Source organism: Lithobates pipiens, unplaced genomic scaffold (assembly GCF_037356315.1).
Source record: "Lithobates pipiens isolate NorthernLeopardFrog02 unplaced genomic scaffold, aLitPip1_a1.2 Scaffold_18, whole genome shotgun sequence".
In the NCBI taxonomy this organism is placed as follows: domain Eukaryota; kingdom Metazoa; phylum Chordata; class Amphibia; order Anura; family Ranidae; genus Lithobates; species Lithobates pipiens.
The window spans coordinates 470521489-470545592 of NW_027507758.1; the positions used below are offsets into that span (position 1 = coordinate 470521489).

Here is a 24104-nt window from a genome sequence, read left to right on the forward strand (position 1 = left end):
GATTAAAAGAAACTAGGGCTGAAATAACTAATCGATTAATCGACGACTTATGAAATGAATCGAATGAATACTATTTTCATAATCGATTAATCGGACAGTAACTTAATGGGGTTAAAAAGAGCCCTTTATGTACAAAAAAAGCAAAATCGCTACTGTAAATATTACTTTCACAGTTCTACAGTAAAATAAATGAACCCCTTACAGTAGTGATTATCTGCTTATTTTTTTACTATAAAGGGCTAATTTTAGGGTTTTTTTTTAACCCCATTATGTTACTAAACTTCTTACACCTGGTTCACATCAATGTGTTTTTTGGTGCTTTTTGCAGAAACGCACTAGGAGTCAATTTGCATTGTTTACTGTGCTTTTTTCGGCTGCAGCGTATTTGAAAAGGGTCAGGGACTTTTTTTTTAACACATAACGGTGCTTTTTTGGTTCAGTATACTTCTATGGAGAAGCCGCAGAAAAGCATGTAATGCGTTTTTGCAGCAGTTTGTGTTTTTTAATCTGCCCAACAAAAATTGTCCCAAAAAATTGTAAAAATGCAAATCGCAGCAAAATCACGTGCACAAAAATCAAAACGCACAGCAAAAAGCACTACAGAAACAGATCAAATGCAAACTGTATAGGTGTGTACCGAGCCTTATGCTGGCCACACGGATCTACAAATTTTCACATCACTGTGGTTGAAAATGAATGTCGATTTGACCCCACTAATGATTAGAATCAAACGAACGTTCTTAAAATTACATTTTTTTAAAAATAAAAAAAAATAGATCTCTGAGTCTGATGATATTTACCAGAGTCACCCTTTAATAGTATATACATTATATATATAAATATAAATATATACCCCCATCAAATCATTCTCTGCAGCTATTACATTTTGTACCACCACCCCCTACCTTTAGAATGTAAGCTCTATGAACAAGGCCTTCCTATACCTGTATTGTACTGTAATTGTGTTGTCCCCCCTATACATTGTAAAGCGCTGAGTAAACGGTTGGCGCTATATAAATCGTGAATAATAATAATATATCCTCTAATAGTATATAGTATATATTTCTTCTGTCTGTTATTCTCAGAGTGGATTTGATATTTTGCTCCCTAACCATATAGTTGGTTATTTATATTTACCACTGTATACAGATATTTAAGAATAAATAGCTTTTTTTTAAACTTTACATATTAACTAAATTATACACCACACTTTTTCTTAAGGTTATTAACTGATTAATCAAAACAATAACTGGCCAACTTATTGATTATGAAAATAATGGTTAGTTGCAGCCCTAAAAGAAACCTGTACTGAGAAAAATATGGAGGCTGTCTTTGCTGACCTTTACTTCAGAGAATGCTAGCTGTCTGGTGGTCATGTTGATCCAGTACTTTCTGTGGCATTGACCTGGATCAAACATACGGATTGGGAGTTTTAACTTACCTTTCCTTTTTAGTGTGCATGCTTGTTCCTGGTCAGTGATTCAGAGAGCTATCATACTTAGGCAGTTAGCAAAGACGCTCTTTATTTCTCTCAGTACAGGTTTTTTAATGAAGGAGAAGAATGGCACAGACAGCAACACACCTTAGCTTCATGATCAAATACAGAGAAGTAGATAGGAATTAGTGGGTACAGACTTCAGCTCTTATTATGGGTGTTTGTGAAATATTTAAATTGAAACAGATTCATACATATATTCACAGCTGCTATCTGGGTATTTCTAAAAAGAAGAAAAGTAATGTGTCACAAAGGTCTCCAACTAACTGGAATCAGTTACACAAAACAAGGCAGGCTATACAAAGAGCAAATTTCTTTCCTGCAACCTGATTTCCCCCATCAACACAAAAAGCAGCGGGAAGTCAGCAATTACTGCTAGTGGCTATAAACATTATCTAGTGATAATCACATGTAAAATCTGACGGGCTGGTTATGTCCAAGTTGATAGATCGGTCAACTTGGTACATTTAGCCTTCCCATACATAGTTCAGCAGAACCTGGCCGAGATTAGAGATTAGAACCGTCTATGGTAGGCTTAAGAAACTATAATAAACACTTTACAGTTTTTATAATGGACAGTATTTGTTCAATACCATCGCTTGGTTTTCTATTTGTTTGTTCATTGCTACTGTGTTTTAATTCCAGGTAGAAGGTGGGATTGTTCTTGTTCAGCTCAGAAGCCTTTCACTATTCCCATAAAGTTATCTCAAAACATCAATGATGCGGATTATCAGTGCTAACTGCTACTTAATCATTCTCTCCTGTGGATACAATAAATTATTACATACGTATAGTGGGGAAATTATTTGATCCCCTGCAGATTTTGTAAGTTTGCCCAGGGACTATAATTTTTTTTTATCGTAAGTGTATTTTAAATGATAGAGACAGAATATCAACCAAAAATCAACCAAAAATCCAGAACAAACACAGGATACTGGCTCCCACAGACTGGCTAAAGTATGTGCTCATACAGTACACATATTAGTCTTGTTTTGCGTATAAAAGACACCTTTCCACAGGATCTTTCTTCCATTAAAACCTTACCATCATGGGCAAGACCTGAGACAAGGCTGGAATGGGCTACAAGAACATCAGCAAGAAGCTTGGCGAGAAGGAGAAAACTGTTGGAGTGATTATTCACACATGGAAGGTAAACAAAATAACCATCATGGAGCTCAATACAAGATTTTGCCTCATGGGGTAAGGACGATCATAAGAAAAGTGAGGGATCAGCCCAGAACTACATGGGAGGAGCTTGGGAATGGTCTCAAGGCAGCAGGGGCCACACCAAACAAACCACTGGTAACACAATACTCCATCGTAATTATGCCATTGAACATCTAAATAATTCAAAGAAGGATTGGGAGAAAGTGTTGTGGTCAGATGAGACCGCAATTGAGTTCTTTGGCATTAACTAAACTTGCCGTGTTTGGAGGAAGAAAAATGCTGACTATGACCCCAAGAACACTATCCCTACAGTCAAGTACGGAGGTGGAAACGTCATGCTTTGGGGCAGTTTGTCTGCTAAAAGTAAAGACCGACTTTGCCGTATTGAGGGGCCAATGAACGGGGCCATGCATTGTAAAATCTTGGATTAAAACCTTCTTTCTGTAACCAGAACATTGAAGATGGGTCGTGGATGGGTCTTCCAGCATGACAATGACCCAAAAAATACCACCAAGGCAACAAAGGAGTGCCTCAAGAAGAAGCATATTAAGGTCATGGAGTGGCCTAGCCAGTCCCCAGATCCTAATCCTAAAGACAATGTATGGAAAGAGTTGAAACTTCGAGTTGCCAAGTGACAGCCAAGAAACCTTAGATTTAGAGATCTTAAAAGTATTACCTCTGTGCTTGCCAACAAGGGTTTCTCCACCAAGTACTAAGTCATGTTTTGCTTGGGGATCAAATTCTTATTTTACTCACTGAACTTCAATTCAGTTTATAACATTTGTGTCATGTGTTTCTGGATTTTTGGTTGATATTCTGTCTCTATCATTTAAAATACACCTATGATAACAATTATAGACCCTTAATTTCTTTGCAAGTGGGCAAACTTACAAAATCTGCAGGGGATCAAATAATTATTTTTCCCACTGTATCAGACATGTACAGAAATATGAAGGCTAAACTTGTCCTTTATCTTATGATTCAGCTTTGGACAGCATCTTCCAAAATTAACATATTGGTCATTAATATGTTTAGAGAACCTGAACCTCAGAGCTTTGATATCCACTCCCCTGTATAATTAATTCCTCAAATTGCTGAGAATTTCTACATGGTGGGAGCTGACAGATGTACCTGTGAACTGAGCATGAACAGATGTGAACTTCAGCCACCATGACACTACAGGAGGATAGATGCTCATTCCCCTAAAGCCATAGATGTCACTTTATTTTCTAGAGTCCACTGGCTTGTGAATAATCACATAATTACAGCTTCTACAGACGGGCCTATGACTTCTGTACTTGGATAGACAGGCCCATCTATACATGCAATACTGCCTGGAACATACTGCAGCCTTTACTGCCATGTCATGAAGGAAAAGGGTTAAGAGCTTAGGGCCCAAGTGTCATTTGTATCTACTAATCTTTATCACATTTTATGGGCAATTAAATATCAAAGAGAGAGTTCTTCTTATCCACTAGAATAATGCATTTCAGCTTCTTTCTTGTGTGTGCTTCAAAATGAAAACTGGGAATAAAAAAAATCTTTAGGGTAATATTATAGGCTTAAACATACCTGCCCAGGCCTATAATTTGATAGGATGTGCGGAAGCGAAGGCTTACAGGCAGCAATTGAGAAGCAGCTTTAAAGGCTAGAATCTGAGAAACACTTAAATGTTTCTTTCATCTACAGCTGAGCTCTGCTGGTAACATTTGTAAGCTCCAGTTGACGTTTGATGCACGTTCACCCAACAGACCTGAACATAAGGAGCTTCAGCCAGTAAGGACCATTGTGCTAGATACTTTCTCATCTTTCGATTTGGAAGGTACACAACACAAAGTGGCAGAAATGTGGTCAAAATAAAATCCACTCAAGGTAGACCTTTCAGATCTGTAAAAAAAAAAAAAAAAAAGTCTACCACTGCATCTGCACCAAAATTAAGAAGAAAATAAAAGGAAAGCAAAGTTATTAAAGTAGACCTTTTATATCTTCTGTAGAAAGACTAATTCTACTGCATCTTTACCAAAAGTAAAAGACCCAACTCAAAGTTATCAAAGTAAGCCTTTATATCTTCTGTAAAAAGAAGTTTACCAGTGCATCTATACCAAAAATGATTTAAAATGTTACTGTATTTCTTTGATTCTTCCAAAGCCAGACTGAAGGATGTAGTAAACCATACACTGTTAAATGTCCTACTGTCCTTTTTTAGTATTTTAGTCTCCAATAGCAGCAATAAAGGAGTTGTAAAGGCAAAAGGTTTTTCATCTTAATGCATTAAGATAAAAAAAAACCTAGGGTATGTAGCAGCCTCTCCAGCACCCCCTAATTACTTACCTGAGCCCCATCGCTCTCCAGAGATGTCCATGAGTGTCTCTGCCATCCGGGACTCTCCTCTTGATTGGCTGAGACACAGCAGTGGCACCATTGTCTCCTGCGGCTTTCAAAGTCAGTTAACCAATCCGGAGAAAGAGGGGGCAGGGCTCCATGTCCGAATGGACACGCGGAGCTGCGACTCCGCTCAGGTGCCCCCATAGCAAGCTGCTTGCTGTGGGGCACACAACAGGAGGGAGGGGACAGGAGCAGCAAAGAGGGACCAGAGAAGAGGAGAATCCAGGCTGCTTTGTGCAAAACCAGCTGCACAGAGGAGGCAAGTATAACATGTTTATTTATTTATTTTTTTAAATGAGACTTTACAATCACTTTAATACTTCAGCATTGAGCAAGCTGTAGAGGGGGCTGTTGCTATCTGCATCTCTTTGCAGCAATCTGACATGTTCCTCCACCAAATCAGAGCTAGAATTGCGCAATTAGGATGGTCATGCCCCCCACTGATTTGCACAGCTGTAGCTGTGTCTCAGCAGAAGCGTTTCAGACTGCTGCAGAGAGACCAATGCTTACACAAGGAGAGCAATAAATAGCAGACAGTCAAATAGGGGCGATTGTGTAAATTGATCACACAAGCGTAAGTGCTTAAAATCTTGTGTGATGCAAGCCGTGCTGCCACCTTCTACATCTGCTCAATGAAGATGTTGAGACTGTCAAATCAAAGCTTGGTAACCATAAACACATTCAGTTGTTATTGATTTTTTATATAGTGCTTCCTTATTCCTAAAATGTTCCATACAGCCTAAAGCTTTATCTGCTTAAGGCTCCTTTCACACTTATGCGACTTGAAGCAATGCCTGTGTAATCTTGAGGTCTATGGACCTCAAGTCGCATCAATATCGCACCAAAGTAGTGCAGGGACTACTATGAAGTCGCTGTGACTTGAAGATGCAAATGATGCATTGGAAATCATGGGGTACAACTTGTCATCCAACTTTGCTGTCCCAAGCTGCAGGACAGGTTAAACAAGTGTGAAAGGGGCCTAAGAGGCAGAACTAGCAGGCTTCAGTAGTCAACGGCTTACAAGTTTTAAGAAGTCCTGAACCCTGCCAGCAGCTTGCTTAAAGTGGCAATCACCACTCCCATTAGGATTTGTGTTCAACAGTTACAAACTGGAGCCAAATGGTACTTTAAATGATTTAACAAAGCCTGCTGAAAGTTCTGCTAATACTTTGTCCATGCTTGCTGTTCATACTGCTGTTATACAAACTGAAGCCTGTGTGAAACGGGCCTTACAGGTCCTCATTTAGCAGCCCCCTCATCATCTAATCCAATCTAATAGTACTTGTGCATAAAAGGTTGTTGTAAACTCTGTTCTATCCCAGCTTTCAAGGAATCCTGAGATATCAGCTGTGAAACTCTGCATTAAAATCAACTTACACCTCTTGGCTGTGGCTATGTGCAAGGCAGAATTATTGAGTGTCTGCTGCTGTTTTAGCCAAAGCTGAAGTAAAAGTTTCTCTTTTATGTTAGTTCTTAAATAATGAGTCCTGATTGAGCTTATGCATAAATATTTGTGAACATTTATATGCTTAAAATATTATATAAACATAGAAGTAGTAAGTGATGCTAAATAGGTAGGAACATAAATCTAAGAATAATTTTGAAAAAGATCCATAGGTGTGAGGCCCAGTAAGGTCTGACAATCAGATGACCAAACTCATGCTGGTAATACAGTGGGGTTGATTTACTAAAACTGGAGAGTACAAAATATGACGATGCGCTAAATAGAAACCAATCAGCTTCCAGGTTTGTTTGCCAAAGTTTAATTGAACAAGCTGAAGTTTGAAAATTCTGGTGCAGCGCTGCATGATAGGCAATCAGCTTCTAACTTCAGCTTGCTCAATTAAACAATCCTGAAGCTGATTGGTTTCTAGTTAGACCCCATTCACACCTGAGCGTTTTGTAGCTTGAAGCCTGAAGCTACAAAATGCTAGAGGCGAAAAAAAATCTATTATTCTCAATGGAGATGGTTCACATCTCCACTTCACGTCGCCTGAAGCAGAACGCCTGAAGCTCAAACAAGTTCCGGACCCTTTTTTGTCGCTCGAATTGAGCAGATTTGGGCGTTTTTCTTCTTTTAACATTGGTGACCTTATGACCTGCACAAAATCGCGGTAAAAAACACTGCAAAAACCGCAGCAGAATCGCGGTAAATTCGCGCGATTTTCTGCTTGAAAACGCTACACTCAGGTGTGAATACAGCCTTAGAGCGTCATCAGATTTTGCACTCTCCAGTTTAAGTAAATCAACCCCATGCTGTCATCCAGCTTCTCAGTTACCATAACAGCATTAAAGGATAAGTTCATCTTTTGTAACATGTTACACCCACATTCAGGGTGGAATATTAACATGTTGCAAATTTACTGGAACCAACACCCCCCATCCCCCCCTTTTGGCAGCTAGTGGGGGATCCTCCCTGCCTGCGTCATACATTCACAGCAATTTGTGAATGGGAAAACAAGTACCGAGAGTCGTAGCGGCTGTCTGCTTGTAGTTCTCAATGCACTACTACGGCGCTGTGGAGCGCTGTGGTAGTTCACCGATTCTTCTTGTCAGTGTAAAACTGCCCGCCTGTTCAATGCATAGGCAGACAGCTTACACTGACAGTCTGAAGTAGACCTGCATGGCATCAGCGATCTTCTGATCGCAGGTGCAATGCTTTCCAGGCTCCTAAAACAAAAAAATGGTAAATGCACATTTTTTAACCTGCAAAAAAAAAAAAATGTACATTTATAATTTTTTTGTTAAAAGGTGAACTTATCCTTTAAATAAAGGACACTGTGGTTAGTTGTTTACATTCTTCTTAACTAAAGGGCTCTATTAGCTGATACAGTTGCACAAGCTCAGTGGATGCAACTTGCAGAGAAGCACCATCAGATTTCAAGAGACCACTCACCACCACACATGGCAAGTTTAACGCAATTTCAACTAGTTTTTCATTGCAAAAAAGAGTGCAACCTACCAACAGTTTTTACTAACTCTGTGAAATAATCTAAGCCTATGTATTCAGTTTCCTTGACCCATGAAATGTCTATCATATCTCTCAGGGGCTAGATTAAGTTAAAAAGACAAATACAATCATTGAAAAGTCTGCACTTTGATGAGAACTTAAGAGTGTATATGTAAAATTCTTGCATAAGCTAAACTGTGACCGATTCTCTTCAAAAATGGAATAATACCCAGACCAGGCAGGGTCATGCTGGTAAGGGCAGTGCATGTTCTGTACACAGCAGGTACAGATAGGTGTGGTATAAGAATAACAAGACTATTATTAATGCAATATACAGTGCAGATTAAAAGGCACTGGTTACACAAGAGACCCCACAGGGAGCTGATAATGACCCATCAAACTGTATCTACACTCAGGCAAAATCTCCAGCTGTGATGACATAATTGAATACCTTAGACATCAATTAATTTCCTATTCTGGGTTTTACTAGCTTTTCTTAATTATTAATTAAAACACTCCCTGCATTTCATGCCCGCTTAGTGGATTTCGGATTTTCCAGGAAAAGTAGCAGTTACAGGCACAGTTAACATTCGGGTGACTGCTGACTCCAGTAAATTGTGATACGCTTAATGCACCAGGGGGTGCCACCCAGCCTGCTAAAGTACAGCACATATTAAGCGTGTAAGGGTGGAGGGCTTGAAACAATTATCTACACATTCGTGTCAACAGGTGCAAACACCTTGTATACACCTGTGCAATTGTTTCAATAAGTCGCTTGGAAAATGTTAGAATGAAAGAGCTCAGGGTTCAAAGCAAGTTGTGCCAGTCAATAATAATTAGTCCATCCAAAAGTGATAGTTTGGCTACAGGTTGAGCCTATTAGGCTGCATCAGCCCCTGGCTTTAACTGCCATGGTTCTCAAATCGGTTTCTGTCCACATGTACATTTTGGGTGTACTCACCTATCTAAATTTTTCAGTCCCTTCTGTGGAATTCTTTCTAATGAAATATATAAAAGGCCAACTGGGGAACACAGAAACCCACATAATGGCACCAGCAGGTGTGCAGACCTAGGAACCTGAACTCAGACATCAACAATATCAGACAACAAGCCCCATGGCATGCTTACGATCTGTCACTGGCAACATCTTACCAGTGACAGGATTGCTAAATAGCAAAGACTGCCTCTGCTTGCATTGTGTCGCTCCTTCTGCTGCAGGATGACATTTGCCAGCAACTGGGCAATGTCTTGCTTATCTTGCCATTAGGCCAGGAAACAGGTCAGGATTTCTCTGCCGCTCTAAAGGGATCCTTACACTGGTGAGTCGACTGTGGCAAGATCACAAGTGTGACATGAATCTAATAGAGTCAACAAAGACATAGAAATAAAAAAAGCAGGTGAAGGTTCTAGTCTTCCTCTACTTCACTGATAAAAAAAAAGTTTCTGTCTATATTGGTGTTGGAGGTTTTTCCTTCACTTTCTCTTTGGAAAACCTGTAGCCATTGGGGCAGAAAGGGAAGGAAAATCTTTCCAATGTAGCCCTAGATAACAGTAAAAGCTGTCAAGAACTCTAATCCTTCCTTGCTCTAAAACTAAAACGATTAAAAGGTTTTGTCTGGACTTACATTTTAAACTTTAGAGATAATTATGTTAGTCTCTGAACCCCATTTTTCACACCATCGGACTTTTAGTGCCTTTTAAAATCTATAAGGAAATCAGGTCATGCTTTATAAGGCTGGCCATAGACGAAGCACATTACTTTCCTGCAACCACACAGACCGTGTTAATGGGGCAATCCCTCCCAACGAGCCATTGTGTTCTCCTGGTGGGTTAGTGGTTATAACAGCCTCTAGTGATAATTGCATGTAACACCAACCAGGCTGGTTGTACCCAAGCTGATCGATCAGTCTCAGATCGATCGATGGCCAGCTTAAGGTTTTTTTTTTTTTGCATCACTCTGGAGCAAATGCAGCTCCCTTATTACTCAATGCACACACGCTGTGCGCAAAATAACTTAAAGTGTATCTATAGCCCATACTTTATTTTTTGTTTTGGACAGAGCACAGTATGATGAGAACTCCACTGGAGAGATTCCTTGACTTCCAGTCTGGTAAAAAGGTTGTCCCCATGTCAAAATGGGGTTCTAATCTTTTCCCATTTTATCCAAAGCAAAAAAAAAAAAAAGGGTTGCGTTACACACACACTTTAAAAAAAAAAAACACTTGACTATTTTTGCTTGGCCTACTAAATGCTCTACTACTTGCTTCTGCAATAATACAGACACACATTTTCAGATAAAATTCTGTATTTAGTCTGTCACAATCCCTAATTAGTAGTAATGAAGCTCCTTCTAAAAAACTGATGTGCTATGATACCCATTCTACACTTTTGAATCGTCAGAGTGGTTTTTAACATCCACTTTTCTGCCATGTCTGTTTATCACAAATGATTTCTGGGGCTCTGTAGGACAGAAAAGCTAATGTAAATTTATAACAAGCAATTCCTGGAGATCTCAGCCTTGCTGATAATAATCCAATTCCCTATAATAAGACAACAGCTAAAACACAGCTTGGGTTACAATGATTGCTCCTGCAAATCCCAAGCCAAGACATCACAATTTCACTGTGCTAATTTTTCACGGCTCCTGCCCATAGAGAGGAGCAGAGGTTGTGACCTGGGTCAGGTGTACACTCCTTGAGTGTGTTAAAGGGACAGAAGGTGCGTGGAAATCTGATTATTATACATATGCTTATAGACAGCAGCTGTAAACATATGGGGATCAGTGGGGCTAATCTAGAGTGCAACACAACCAAAAGGCACTAAGAGGGGGCAATTTGTACATTTAAATTCCAGCACATCAACTGTTACAATGTCCAGAGCTTGGTCAGGCTGAAGCCAGAAATATATTTATTTAGCTCTACAATTATGTTTATGGTTCAAAATGTTTCCAATGTTGTACTCAGACATGAGATTACAGTCAACTCCACAAAACATTTATATTCGAATTTTGGGTTGGCACTGGTGGACAGTATTCATTTCAAAAACGCTTTCATCAAAAGCTGAAACAAAGCAGCCGTTCTATACCAGTTAGAATCCTGGATTACTTGTTAAACAACATTATCTTTATTAGGAGGATGTATAAAGATTCTTATCCCTTCCTACCCTGTTGGCAGAATCATGTATATACATTTATCCCTTATATGCCTAAGCCCATTTCTGACATTTGTTGCTTGCAAGTTAAAATCCATATTTTTTTCCAGAAAATTACTTAGAACCCTCAAACATTAGTAGAGACCCTAGAGAATAAAATGGCGATCGTTGCAATAATTTATGTTACACGGTATTTGCGCAGTGGTCTTTCAAACGCAATTTTTTTTGGTGTGATGATGATGTTAAGCCAAGTAAATAGATACCAAACATTTCACCCTTTGAAATTTGCACACTCTCGTAGAATGGTGACAAACTACGGTACCTTAAAATCTCCATAGGCTGCGCTTTAAAAAAAAAATATAACGTTACCAGGTTAGAGTTACAGAGGAGGTCTGGTGCTTGAATTATTGCTCTCACTCTGGCGATCGCGGTGATACCTCACATGTGTGATTTGAACACTGTTTACATATGCGGGTGTGAATGTATGCGTTTTCTTTGCGGAGTGAGCTCGCGGGGACGTTTTAAACCTTTTTTTCTTATTTCTTTTATTTTTATTTTTTACATTGTCTCTGTAAAAAAACATACAAAAAAACAAAACAAATATTCCTTGTGACAGTAATGGGTGGTGACAGGTACTCTTTATGGAGGGATCGTGCGTCTAAAAGACCCCAAATCCCTCCTTTGAACTTCAAAGTATTCAGATCGCCAAAAACTGCCATTCTGAATACTGTAGTTTTTTTTTTTTTTTTATTTGCGCCATTGGCAGCCAAGTAAACAGGAAGTGATGCTGTGACGTTGCTTCCGTGTTTACCGCTCCTGTGGGATAACAACTGAGCGGCTTATAGCTGCATCGGTTGTTATCCCTAAAGAGCCGATCGCCCACTCTAAAAAAGGGTACCGGGGAACCCCTGAAAGCCGAGGCCGCATATGTGTGTACGGACGGCGCTAAGGGATTATAAGTTTTTCATAACAAAGTCACTATAGAGAAAGCTTTGGATAGTAGTACCTCTAGCGATAAAAGGCACACTTTGTTGGTGTTGAAATTAGTCGTTACATGTCAACATATTAAAGAAACACGACTATACATTTATAGCAAGTTTAGGAATGTAGATTCATGAAAGTGGATCTTCACTGCATCCAAGCACCCCAAACCAAAGACTATTTCCTTTTAAAATATTCAAAGCAAACTCCCCATCCATCAATGTCTCCATTCTTTATTTTGTTGAGAAATCACTTTAATAAAACAATCAGCGAGCATTTCTGGCTGTGGCCATCTTGAGCAAGGGCAGACAATTCATGTAGCATTACTTCCTGGAATCCATCTGCACTTAGCTTAAGCATGCATGCAGGAGAGTGTGCTTGGCTGAAAAAAATGCCTCCTCTACTGAATACTCCTGAGATGTATGACATCATTTGCCTAGGCAAGAAACCAGGAAGTAACTGAAGAAATGTAGGGAAAAAAAAAAAAGTTTAAAACAAGTAAATATGATATACAGTGCATCCAGAAGACTATTCACAGTGCTCTTTTTTCCACAAACAATATCCCATAATGACATCATGAAATACATTTATTTGAAATCTTTGCAATTTTATTAAAAATAAAAAAATGGAAGGAAAAAAAAAATCACATGTACAGTGAATACAAAATATCTACACACCTCTGGTAAAATGTCAAGATGTTAAAATGAGACAAAGAGAACTTTTTCCACCTTTATTGTGACCTATAAACTGTATAACTCAGTTGAACAAACTGGAATCTTTTAGGTGGAGGGAAGTAAAAATAAAAAACTACAATAATATGGTTGCATAATTGTGCACACCCATAAAGGAATACTTTGTTGAAGCACCTTTTGATTTTATTTTTACTTTTTCGGTATGAGTCTATCAGCATGGCAATTGAGAATATTTGCCCACTCTTCTTTGCAAAAATACTCCAAATCTATCAGATTGTTAGGGCATCTCCTGTGCACAGCCCTCTTCAGATTTTCAATCGGATTCAGGTCTGGGCTCTGGCTGGGCCATTCCAAAACTTGAATCTTCTTCTGGTGAAGTCATTTCTTTGTTGATTTGGATGTATGCTATTGGTCATTGTGATGCTGAAAGATAAAATCCTCTTCATGTTCAGCTTTCCAGCAGAAGCCTGACGGTTTTGTGCCAATCTTATATATATATATGTATATATGTATATATATATATATATATATATATATATATATATATATATATATATATATATATATATATATATATATACACACACACACACACACACACACACACACACACACACACACACACACACACACAAAAGGTGATTGCATTTTGAATGGGTTTTTTGCCCAATGTGAAAAAACAATGTGTAAAAAAAAAAAGTTGCAACACAATTAATAAATTGATATATTAAAGTGAATAAATTAGTCACTGATAAATTGATGTATAAAAGTGAATAAATTGGTCACTATTAAACTGATTAGTATAGTGATAAGGTGCTAAAAAGTCCAAAACAAACTTTAGAGTGAGAATCAATACAAAATATTTATATTTGATGCATCAAAAAAGTCCAAACTGAAACAAATTAGCAAAGTAATGATGGGGGGAAAAAAAACAAAAAAAGAAAAAAACACAACTTTTGATGCCACCCCTCACACTCTGCAAAATTGATCAGATGCTTCAAATTTGGATAGAAGGATTTAGGCTTTAATGGAGCCAGATGGCGACTTACTGAATATGATGGACCCCAAATTATAAGGGTCAAACTCGCCTGGTAACAGCAGCACTCAACAGTGGCATTTCACCAGGTCTGCTCCAGAGAACAAGCCAGCCAATCTCCCCCGTTAGGAACACCAAGATGTATCAACGATTTCCATTCACTCTAGCCATGGCAGCAATCAGCTGTGATGTTCCACCTGGTCTGATCAATGGGGATAGCTGCTCTCTTCCGTCCCGGACCTTGCAATTTGTTTCAGCTTGGACTTTCTTTTTGATACATCAAATATAAATTATTTTGTGTTTATGCTCACTCTAAAGTTTGTTTTGGACTTTTTAGCACCTTATTACTATACTAATCAGTTTAATAGTGACTAATTTATTCACTTTTATACATAAATTTATTAGGGACTAATACATTCACATTAATATATCAAATTATTAATTGTGTTGCAGCTTTTTTTATTTTTTTACACATTGCGTTTTGAATGGGTTTTTGAACAATCTCCAGTGTGTGTGTGTGTGTGTGTGTGTGTGTGTGTGTGTGTGTGTAATAAATATATATATATATATATATATATATATATATATACACACATACACACACACACACATATATATATATATATTATAAATATATATTATAAGGCTCCTGTTCCAGATGAAGAACAGCCCCAAAGCATGATGCTGCCACCATGCTTCACAGTGGGTATGGTGTTCTTTTGGTGATGTGCAGTGTTGTTTTTGCACCAAATATATCTTTTGGAATTAGGGCAAAAAGTCCAGCTTTGGTTTCATCAGACCAGAACACATTTTCCCACATGCTTTTGAGAGACTTCAGATGCATTTTTGCAAAATTTAGCCTGGGTTTTTCTTCTTAAGAAAAGGCTTCTGTCTTGCCACTCTACCCTCATAGCCCAGACATATGAAAAATACGGGCGATTGTTGTCACATGTACCACACAGCCAGTAATTGCCAGATATACCCGCAGCTCCTTTAATGTTGCTGTAGGCCTTTTAGCAGCATCCCAGACCAGTTTTCTTCTCGTCTTTTCGTCAATTTTGGAGGGAAGTTCAGTTTTTGGTAATGTCATTGTTGTGCCATATTTTCTCCACTTGATGACGACGCTCTTCATTGTGTTCCATGTTATATTGAATGCCTTGGAAATTCTTTTGTACCTATCTCCTGACTGATACCTTTTAACAATTAGATCCCTTGATGCTTTGGAAGCTCTCTGCAGACCATGGCCTTTTGCTGTAAGAAAATGGCAGGAAAGACCTTCTAGAACAGCTGAAAACGTATTTGGTTAATCAGAGGCACCTTAAGTGATGGTAGGTGTGTACTGACCCCTATTTAACACAAGGTTGACTTAATTCTGAACATAGTTACATCCCCAGTTATAAGAGGGCATGTACACATAAGCAACTACATTTTTAGTTTTTTTAGTTACTCGCCCCACCTAAAAATATTTCAGTTTGTTTTTCAATTGAGTTGTAGTTTATAGGTAACATTAAAAGGTGCAAAAAGTTCTGAAATGATTTATCTTTGTCTCATTTTTTTACATCACAGAAACCTGACATTTTAGCAAGGGTGTGTAGACTTTTTATATCCACTCTACAAAAGTATTCACAGGCATTGCCAAGACACTCAAAATTGAGCTCAGGTGCATCCTGTTTCTACTGATTATCCTTAAGATGTTTATACAACTTGATTGGAGTCCACCAGTAGTAAATTCAGTTGATTGGACGTGATTTGGAAAAGCACGCACCAGTCTCTATAAGGTCACACAGTTAACAGTGCATGTCAGAGCACAAACCAAGCCATGAAGTCCAAGGAATGGTCTGTAGACTTTCCTGAGACAGGATTATATCGAGGCATGGATCTGGGGAAGGGTACAGAAAAATTTCTGCAGCATTTAAGGTACCAATGAGCACAGTGGCCTCCATCATCTGTAAATGGAAGAAATTTGGAACCACCATGACTCTTTCTAGAGTGGGCCACCCAGCCAAACTGAGCAATCAAGGGAGAAGGGTCTTTGTCAGGGAGGTGACCAAGAACCCGATGCTCACTCTAACAGAGCTCTAGCGTTTCTCTGCGGAGAGAGATCCTTCCAGAAGAACAACCGTCTCTGCAGCACTCCACCAATCAGGCCGTATGGTAGAGTGGCCAGATGAAAGCCACTCCTCAGTAAAAGGAACATGACAGCCCACCTGGAGTTTGACAAAAGGCACCTGAGGGACTCTCAGACCATGAGAAACAAAATTCTTTGGTCTGATAAAACAAAGTTCAAACTTTTTGGCCTGAATAGCAAACATCATCTCTGGAGGAAACCAGGCACCGCTCATCACCTGGCCAATACCATCCCTACAGTGAAGTATGGTGGCGGTAGCATCATGCTGTGGGGATGTTTTTCAGCAGCATGAACTGGGAGACTAGTCAGGAGTGATGGAGTATGAACGCAGCAATGTGCAGAAACATTCTAGATAAAAAAAACCTGCTCCAGAGCACTCTGGACCTCAACAAGGGGCGAAGGTTCATCTTCCGACAGGACAACAACCCTAAACACACAGCCAAGATAACAAAGGAGTCACTACAGGACAACTCTGTGAATGTCCTTGAGTGGCCCAGCCACAGCCCAGACTTGAATCCAATTGAACATCCCTGGAAAGATCCGAAAATGGCTGTGCTGTGCCCCGATGCTGCCCATCCAACCTGATGGAGCTTTAAAGGTTCTGCAAAGAAGAATGAGAAAAACTGCCCAAAAATAGGTGTGCAAAGCTTGTAGAATTATACACAAAAATATTTGAGGCTGTAATTGGTGCCAAAGTGCTACAACAAAGTACTGAGCAAAGGCTGTGAATACTTATGTACATGTGGTTATTTTTCAGAAATATGCAAAGGATTTCAAACAAACTTATTTCACGTTGTCATTATGGAGTATTTTTTGTAGAATTTTAAGGAAAATGGTGAATTGAATCCATTTTGAAATAAGGCTGTAACATAAAATGTGGAAAAAGTGAAGCGCTGTGAATACTTTCCGGATGCACTGTACTAGAAGCATGAGGATTAAAAATAATCATTGCTGATTGGGAGAAAGAAGCTCCACTTTAAAGGCAGCCAGGAGTTGCTGTAATGATGCTAAGCAGTAGAAAATACATAGAACTTTTCAAATCTCTGTTCTGGTCTGAGCCTAGTGTATGAAGGCACAGATCAGGAGATCCAACACATTAATACATGTTATGCTAAGAATATCTGAATGGAAATATTTTTATTACAAGTACCCATGTAGCACTGTAAATTTATGCAGCGCTTTACATATTTTATACATTCACATCAGTCTCTGCCCTCAAGGAGCTTACAACCTAAAATCCCTAATTAACACACACACACACATAATAGGGCCAATTTAGACAGGAGCTAATTAACCTACCAGCATGTCTTTGGTGTGTGGGAGGAAACCCACAGAAGCACATTCAACTCCAGGCAGGCAGTGCGGTGGTTGGGATTTGAACTAATGAACAGTGGCGGCTGGTGGTAATAAAATTTGGGGGGGGGCGCAAACAAACCTCTCCAAGGTCCTTACCCGCAAACAGAGCCTCTAGCCTGGGCTGTCCTTGCTCCCCTGATTTTTTTTGGCATGTTTGTCGTATGCTGTCGCATGAAAAACACGTCAAAAAGCGCATGTTAGCGTGACACGCCCATTCACAGCTTAAGCTGTGTGTCCCTGGAATGAAGTGGCATGTCCCTGGAATGAAGTGACGGCCAGTCCAAGAAAATAAAAAAAACGGTCTTTAGAACCACTTTAAATCATTATTCATTTCATTGTAACATTGTTTCTATTAGAGCAGGGATTTTTTTTTTAACCACTTCAGCGGCGGAAGGTTTTACCGCCTTCTTTACCAGGCCATGTTTTGCTATGTGCCACTGTGCCAATTTAACTGACAATTGTGCGGTCATGCAACGCTGTACTCATTTAAAATTTATATATATTTATTCTCACACATATAGAGCTTTCTTTTGGTGGTATTTGATCACCACTGGGTTTTTATTTTTTTATTATATAACCGAAAAATAAATAAAAAAAATAAAAATAAAAAAAAAAAACGACAATTTAGAAAAAACACAATATTTTTTACTTTCTGCTATAAAACATATACCATAAAAAAAATTAAAAAAATGTAAACCTCTTAATAGATTACGGCCAAAATGACATCACTCACCAGTGACATTATTACAGTGATAAAGCTAATATGCACTGTCACTGTACTGACACTGGACAGAAAAGGGTTAACCATGTGCCTAACAAGTGTTTGTGCATTTGGGGCATGTTGCTTTTACTGGAGACCTAGTGTTTTTCATTCCCTGCTGATCAGGGATGAACAATGAAATCTCCTGTCATTGAACACAGCTCTGTGTTGTTTACATTCACAGAGCTGTGTTCGTTGAAGCTTAGAGCCGATCACCGGGTGCTGGCAGACAATCATTAGCCTGGAAATGCAGAATCATGTATATACATGTGATTCTGCGCACAGCTGCTGCCCTGTAGCAGTAAATTTAAAGGAGGCAGTCATTAAGTGGTGATAATGCACTCCTGTATTCCTGACACTCTATAAAGTAAATTAGCCAAAGACGCTCGGCTGCTCCTGAATTCAATAATATTTTGCCATTTAATGTATTCTAAATAGCTGTGTAGTATCAGAATGAGGTCTTACCTTCTGCAGCCTTGATATGGTATCCTTTCTCTGTGCTGGGACACACGGCCAATAATTGCATTATCCGGTCCAGCAGGCCATGTATCACCTCAAAGCCAGGGTTCTTATTGTAGTACACAGCACATAGGTGTCGGTGATTCCGGGCTCCAACATCTAGAGGAACACATTCCATAATGAGTGATTATTTTGCTGTTTTTTACTATATAAAAAAAAATAATTATAATATATTGTATATATACACACCGTGCATTCATAGTGTATTCAAGCCCCCTTCACTTTTTCAATTTTGTTATGTAGCAGCCTAAAACTACAGTTAAATAGTAGGTGACGTCCAACTTATGTGTGTGATTAAATGTCAGTATTACATTGTATATCCCTGTATGTTGCGGTTGTTCAGGTGATTATCGAATAGCTTTTTGAAACTATCAATGCTCCCCCCTGAAACCAACGCCAACATCCTTGCCGCTCTTGCAGTAAAAAAAACCCTCTACGTAGTTTAAGGTTAAACTTCTTTTCTTCTAATTGTAATGAGTGGCCACGTGTCTTGTTAAATTCCCTTCCACAAAAAAGTTTTATCCCTATTGTGGGGTGACCAGTACGGCATTTGTAAATCATATCCCCTCTCAAGCATCTCTTCTCCAGAGATAATAGGTTCAGTGAGAAGAAAAAGAAAAGCCGCTCTCAAAGCACAGGTTCCAAATGATACACACCCTTGATAGGCACTCAGGTGCAGGCTCTGCTGGGATCAGAGCACAAACGAATAAGCCTGGACGGCAGCACTCAGATTCAACACCTTTATTCAATTAAAATCCAAGGTGCAGCAGTCAATCCATACGGTACAAAAGAGGGGGATGCAAGCAGATTGCATCCCCCTCTTTTGTACCGTATGGATTGACTGCTGCACCTTGGATTTTAATCGAATAAAGGTGTTGTATCTGAGTGCTGCCCTCCAGGCTTATTCGTTTGTTCTCAGGATAAGTTCAGTGCTTGCAACCTTTCTTCATAACGAATATCCTCCAGACCCTTTATTAGCTTTGTTGCCCTTCTTTTTACTCTCTCCATTTGCAGTACATCCTTCCTGAGGAAGCATACTCTAGGTGCGGCCGGACCAGGGATGTAGAGTGGGAGAATTATTGCTTTATCCCTGGAGTTAATCCCTTTTTTAATGCATGCAAATATTCTGTTTGCTTTGTTAGCAGCAGCTTCACATTGCTGAGCCTATCATCTACTAGGACCCCCAGGTCCTATTCCACCCTAGATTCTCCCAGTGGTTTTCCCCCTAGTGTATAGACTGCATTCATAATTTTTGCCACCCAAATGCATTATTTTACATTTTTCTACATTAAACCTCATTTGCCATGTAGTTGCCCACCCCATTATTTTGTTCAGATCTTTGTGTAGGGTTTGTACATTCTGCGGAGAAGTTATTGCCCTGCTTAGCTTAGTATTGTCTGCAAATACAGAGAATAAACTGTTTACCCCATCCTCCAGGTCATTTATGAACAAATTAAATAGGATTCATCCCAGCACAGAACCCTGAGAGACCCCACTACCCACCTCTGACCATTCAGAGTACTCCCCATTTATCACCACCCTATGAACTTGCCCTTGTAGCCAGTTTTCAATCCATGTACTTACCCTATGGTCCATGCCAACAGACCTTATTTTGTACAATAAACGTTCATGGGGAACATATGTCAAATGCTTTTGCAAAATCCAGATACACCATGTCTACGGGCCTTCCTTTATCTAGATGGCAACTCACCTCCTCAGAGAAGGTTCATAGACTGGTTTGGCAAGAATGATTCTTCATGAATCCATGCTGATTACTGCCAATGATACCGTTTCCATTACTAAAATCTTGTATATATAGTCCCTTATCATCCCCTCCAAGAGCTTGCATACTATTGATGTTAGGCTAACTTGTCTGTAATTTCTAGGGATGCATTTCAGGCCCTTTTGAAAATATTGGTGCTCCATTGGCTTTTCTCCAATCCGCTGGTACCATTCCAGTCAGTAGACTGTCTGCCAGACCATTATTCCTAATTTTTACAATTACTTTACAGAGTTCCCCAAGTACCCTTGGGTGAAAGCCACCCCATCCTGGTGATTAATGTTAAGTTTCCCAAATCTAATTTTGTCCTTTGTTAGCCACAAGGGTGCTTCCTGTGATGTGTCACGAAGATAAACACTGTAGTTTTGGTTACTGAAGCCCTCCCGATTCCCTCGTGAAGACTGAGGAGAAGAATAAATTCAAAACCTTCGCCATCTCCCCATCCTTTGTAACCAGATGTCTTTCCTCATTCTTTATGGGGCCTGTATGGCTTGTCGTCTTTTCTACTGTTTAAATAAAGAATTTCTTGTGATTTTTTTTGCTCTCCTCCGCTATGTGTTCTATCTTAGCTGCCCTAATAGCACCCTTACATTTCTTGTTGCATTCTTTATAAAGTCTGAATGCTGATGATGATCCCTCATTTTTTGAAGGCCTTCTCTTTTGCTTTTATATGCGTTTTTACATTGGCGTTAAGCCATCCAGAACTTTTGTTTGCTCTTTTCAATTTATTACCCAATGGGATGCACTGGCTAATGTCCTTATTTAATATGCTCTTAAAGCGAACCCATCTCTCCTCCGTGTTCTCTGTTCATAGTTTATGGAAGTTGGCTCTTTTGAAATTCAGTTTCTTTGTATTTCCCTTATTTCCTATTTGTGTGATTTATACTGAAGCCAATTGACCTGTGATCACGGTTTCCTAAATTGCACTGTATTTCCACATCCGTGATCAGGTCTGTATTGTTGGTAATCAGTAGATCTAGTAACGCCTAATTTCTAGTTGGTGTATCTACCATCTGACCCATGAAATTGTCCTGCAGGACATTTAGGAACTGGCGAGACTTAGACGAATGCGTGGTTCCCTCCGCTTAGTCTATGTCTGGATAATTAAAATCACCAATTATGATAACACTTCCCATCCTTGTAGCTAATCCAAATTGTGATAGGAGGTCCGTCTCCCCCTCCTCCGTCAGGGTAGGGGGCCTATAGCATACTCCCAGTATTATTTTTCCCTTCACCCAGCTTCATCCCTTTGGAGCTCTACCCATAAGGATTCCACCTCCTCCCTAGCTTCCTTAGTGATGTCATCTCTCACATTCACTTGTACAGTATTCTTGATATATTGACATACAGTTGTTTTAATTCCTTTTTATATACTCAGTACCCCATAATGACAGTGAAAATTGAATTTTGTCTGAATTTATTAAAAAGAAAAACAATGAAATATCACATCTACTTAGAGGCCAAACAGTTGAATCTTGGCTTCATCAGACAAGAGAATCTGGTTACTCAGTCTGAGAGTCCTTCAGGTTCTTTTTTTCCCCAAAGAAAGCATGCTTTCATGTATTTTGCACAGCGGGCAGGCTTCCATATAGCCACTCTGCTACAAAGCCCAGATCGGTGGAGGGCTGCAGTGATCGCTGTCCTTCTGGAACTTTGCCCTACGTCCACACAGGATCTCCAAACCTCAGTCAGAATGACCATCATGTTCTCGGTCAACTCTAAGGCCCCCTGCACCCCCCCCCCCCCCCCCCGATTGCTCAGTTTGGCTGGGTGACCAGCTCTTGAAAGAGCCCTGGTTGTGCCAAATTTCTTCCATTTGAAAATTATGGAGGCCACAGGGCTCTTGGGAACCTTCAGTACAGCAGAAATGTATTTGCAGCCTTCCCCAGATCTGTGCCTTGCAAGGCTGTGTTCTATGAGCTCTGCAGGCAGTTTGTTTGACCTCATGGTTTTTGCTCTGATACAGTATGCATTGTCAGCTGTGAGGCCTTTTATGGAGAGGAGTGTGCCTTTCCTAATCATGTTCACTCAATTTAATTCATCACAGGTGGACTCCAATCAGAGTGTACAAGCATCTCAGCAACAAGCAAGAGAAATGGGCGACACCTGAGCCAAATTTCAAGTGTTGTTGCAAAGGATCTGAATACTTGTGCCATTGTGATATTTCAGTTTTTCCTTTTTAATACAGACATTTCTAAAATTCTAACTTTGTCTTTATGGGGTACTGGTTGTAAATTAATAAGAAACAATTTAATTTAAACAACTGTAGTATCAGGCTGCAACATAACATTGAAAAAAAAGTGAAGGTGGTCTGAATACTTTATGAATGCACTGTATATATCATAGTAGATGCTTGTGTAAAAATAATAATTAAGAATGTTAGCAGTCTAATTGTGGGCTGGAACAAACTACTAAGAACATGATGTATGAAAAGTATACTATAAAGAAGAATTTCCTCTATAGCTATGTATTCATTTCCTATGAAAAAGATGCTATGGTTCAACAAGAAACATACCTTTTTACCACAGTTTTCATAAATCAGAAACAGTCAAATGGGGCCACAGGCATTGACAGCACTGACAGAAGCTTTATCCCTCTGACAACCGTAAAGCCATTCTGCATGTGTGTGAAGGTCCATGGACTATAGTGCACTGCTAGTGTTATCTAAAGTCAAAGAAGGTATCTGTACAGTTCATCGCAATCAAATAAACGATGAGTTCATTCCAAATTATGATCTATGAGGAGCCTGTTGTTCTGAGTGATCTCCTGGCTTTCTATAAGACTCTAATGCCCAACAGCAAGATCTCCCTACCATAATTTACTACACTGTTCCTGTTCAGACTAAGACCCCATTCACACCTGAGCGTTTTGTAGCTTGACGCCTGAAGCTACAAAACGCTGGAGGGGAAAAAATCCATTATTCTCAATGGAGATGGTTCACATCTCCACTCAAAGTCGCCTGAAGCCCTACGCCTGAAGCTCAAACAAGTTCCGGACCCTTTTTTGTCACGCGAATCGGGCTTATTTGGGCGTTTTTCTTCTTTTAACATTGGTGACCTTTTGCCCTGCACAAATTCGCTGCAAATCGCGGTAAAAAACGCCGCGAATCGCGGTAAAAAACGCCGCAAATCGCGGTAAAAAACGCCGCAAACCGCGGTAAAAAACGCAGCAAAAAACGCTTGAAAACGCTACGCTCAGGTGTGAATGCAGCCTTAAGATCAATGCTCCTACCCATCTTACTGTGCTCCAGCACCTGCTATTGTTTTCTCTATACTATAAAAGTCAGAAAATCTAAAAAGGAGAGTGGGCACATCCTATATTCACCATAGCAGATGTGCAGATCCAGGAATGAAACACGATGAAAAAAAAAAATAGCAGGTTCTTTAACTCTCCAATATCTACTAATGAAATATCAATTTTAGATGGGCTAGCCCTTTGTGCTTTAAGAAAAAAAATCAGCAGAAAATCTGATAGTGTGTATGGGGCTTTAGAAACAATTTTATGATAAATTACAGGGCCACTATGTAAGGGATGTGTATGGATTACTTTTGTAGAATAAGAATATCATTTAGTGTCACTTTAAGTACTGGCATCAAGTTTTAGGTGGATTCACCACATGTCCACTGAGATTTAGCCAGCTATTGTCTACACAATAATGCTGATTTTACATGGCTCTCAAAGGGGCTCAAGGGGTGCTAGCTTTCA

General features: G+C 39.4%; 1 protein-coding gene across 1 annotated transcript in view; it reads right to left on the minus strand.

Moving 5' to 3' along the window:
• FARSB (phenylalanyl-tRNA synthetase subunit beta) overlaps positions 1-24104 on the minus strand; it is an 85335-nt gene that overhangs the window by 4753 nt on the left and 56478 nt on the right. Inside the window, exon 16 of the mRNA XM_077488305.1 lies at positions 18566-18718. Within this exon, the coding sequence (XP_077344431.1) occupies positions 18566-18718 (153 nt within the window). The remainder of the gene's footprint in view (positions 1-18565; positions 18719-24104) is intronic.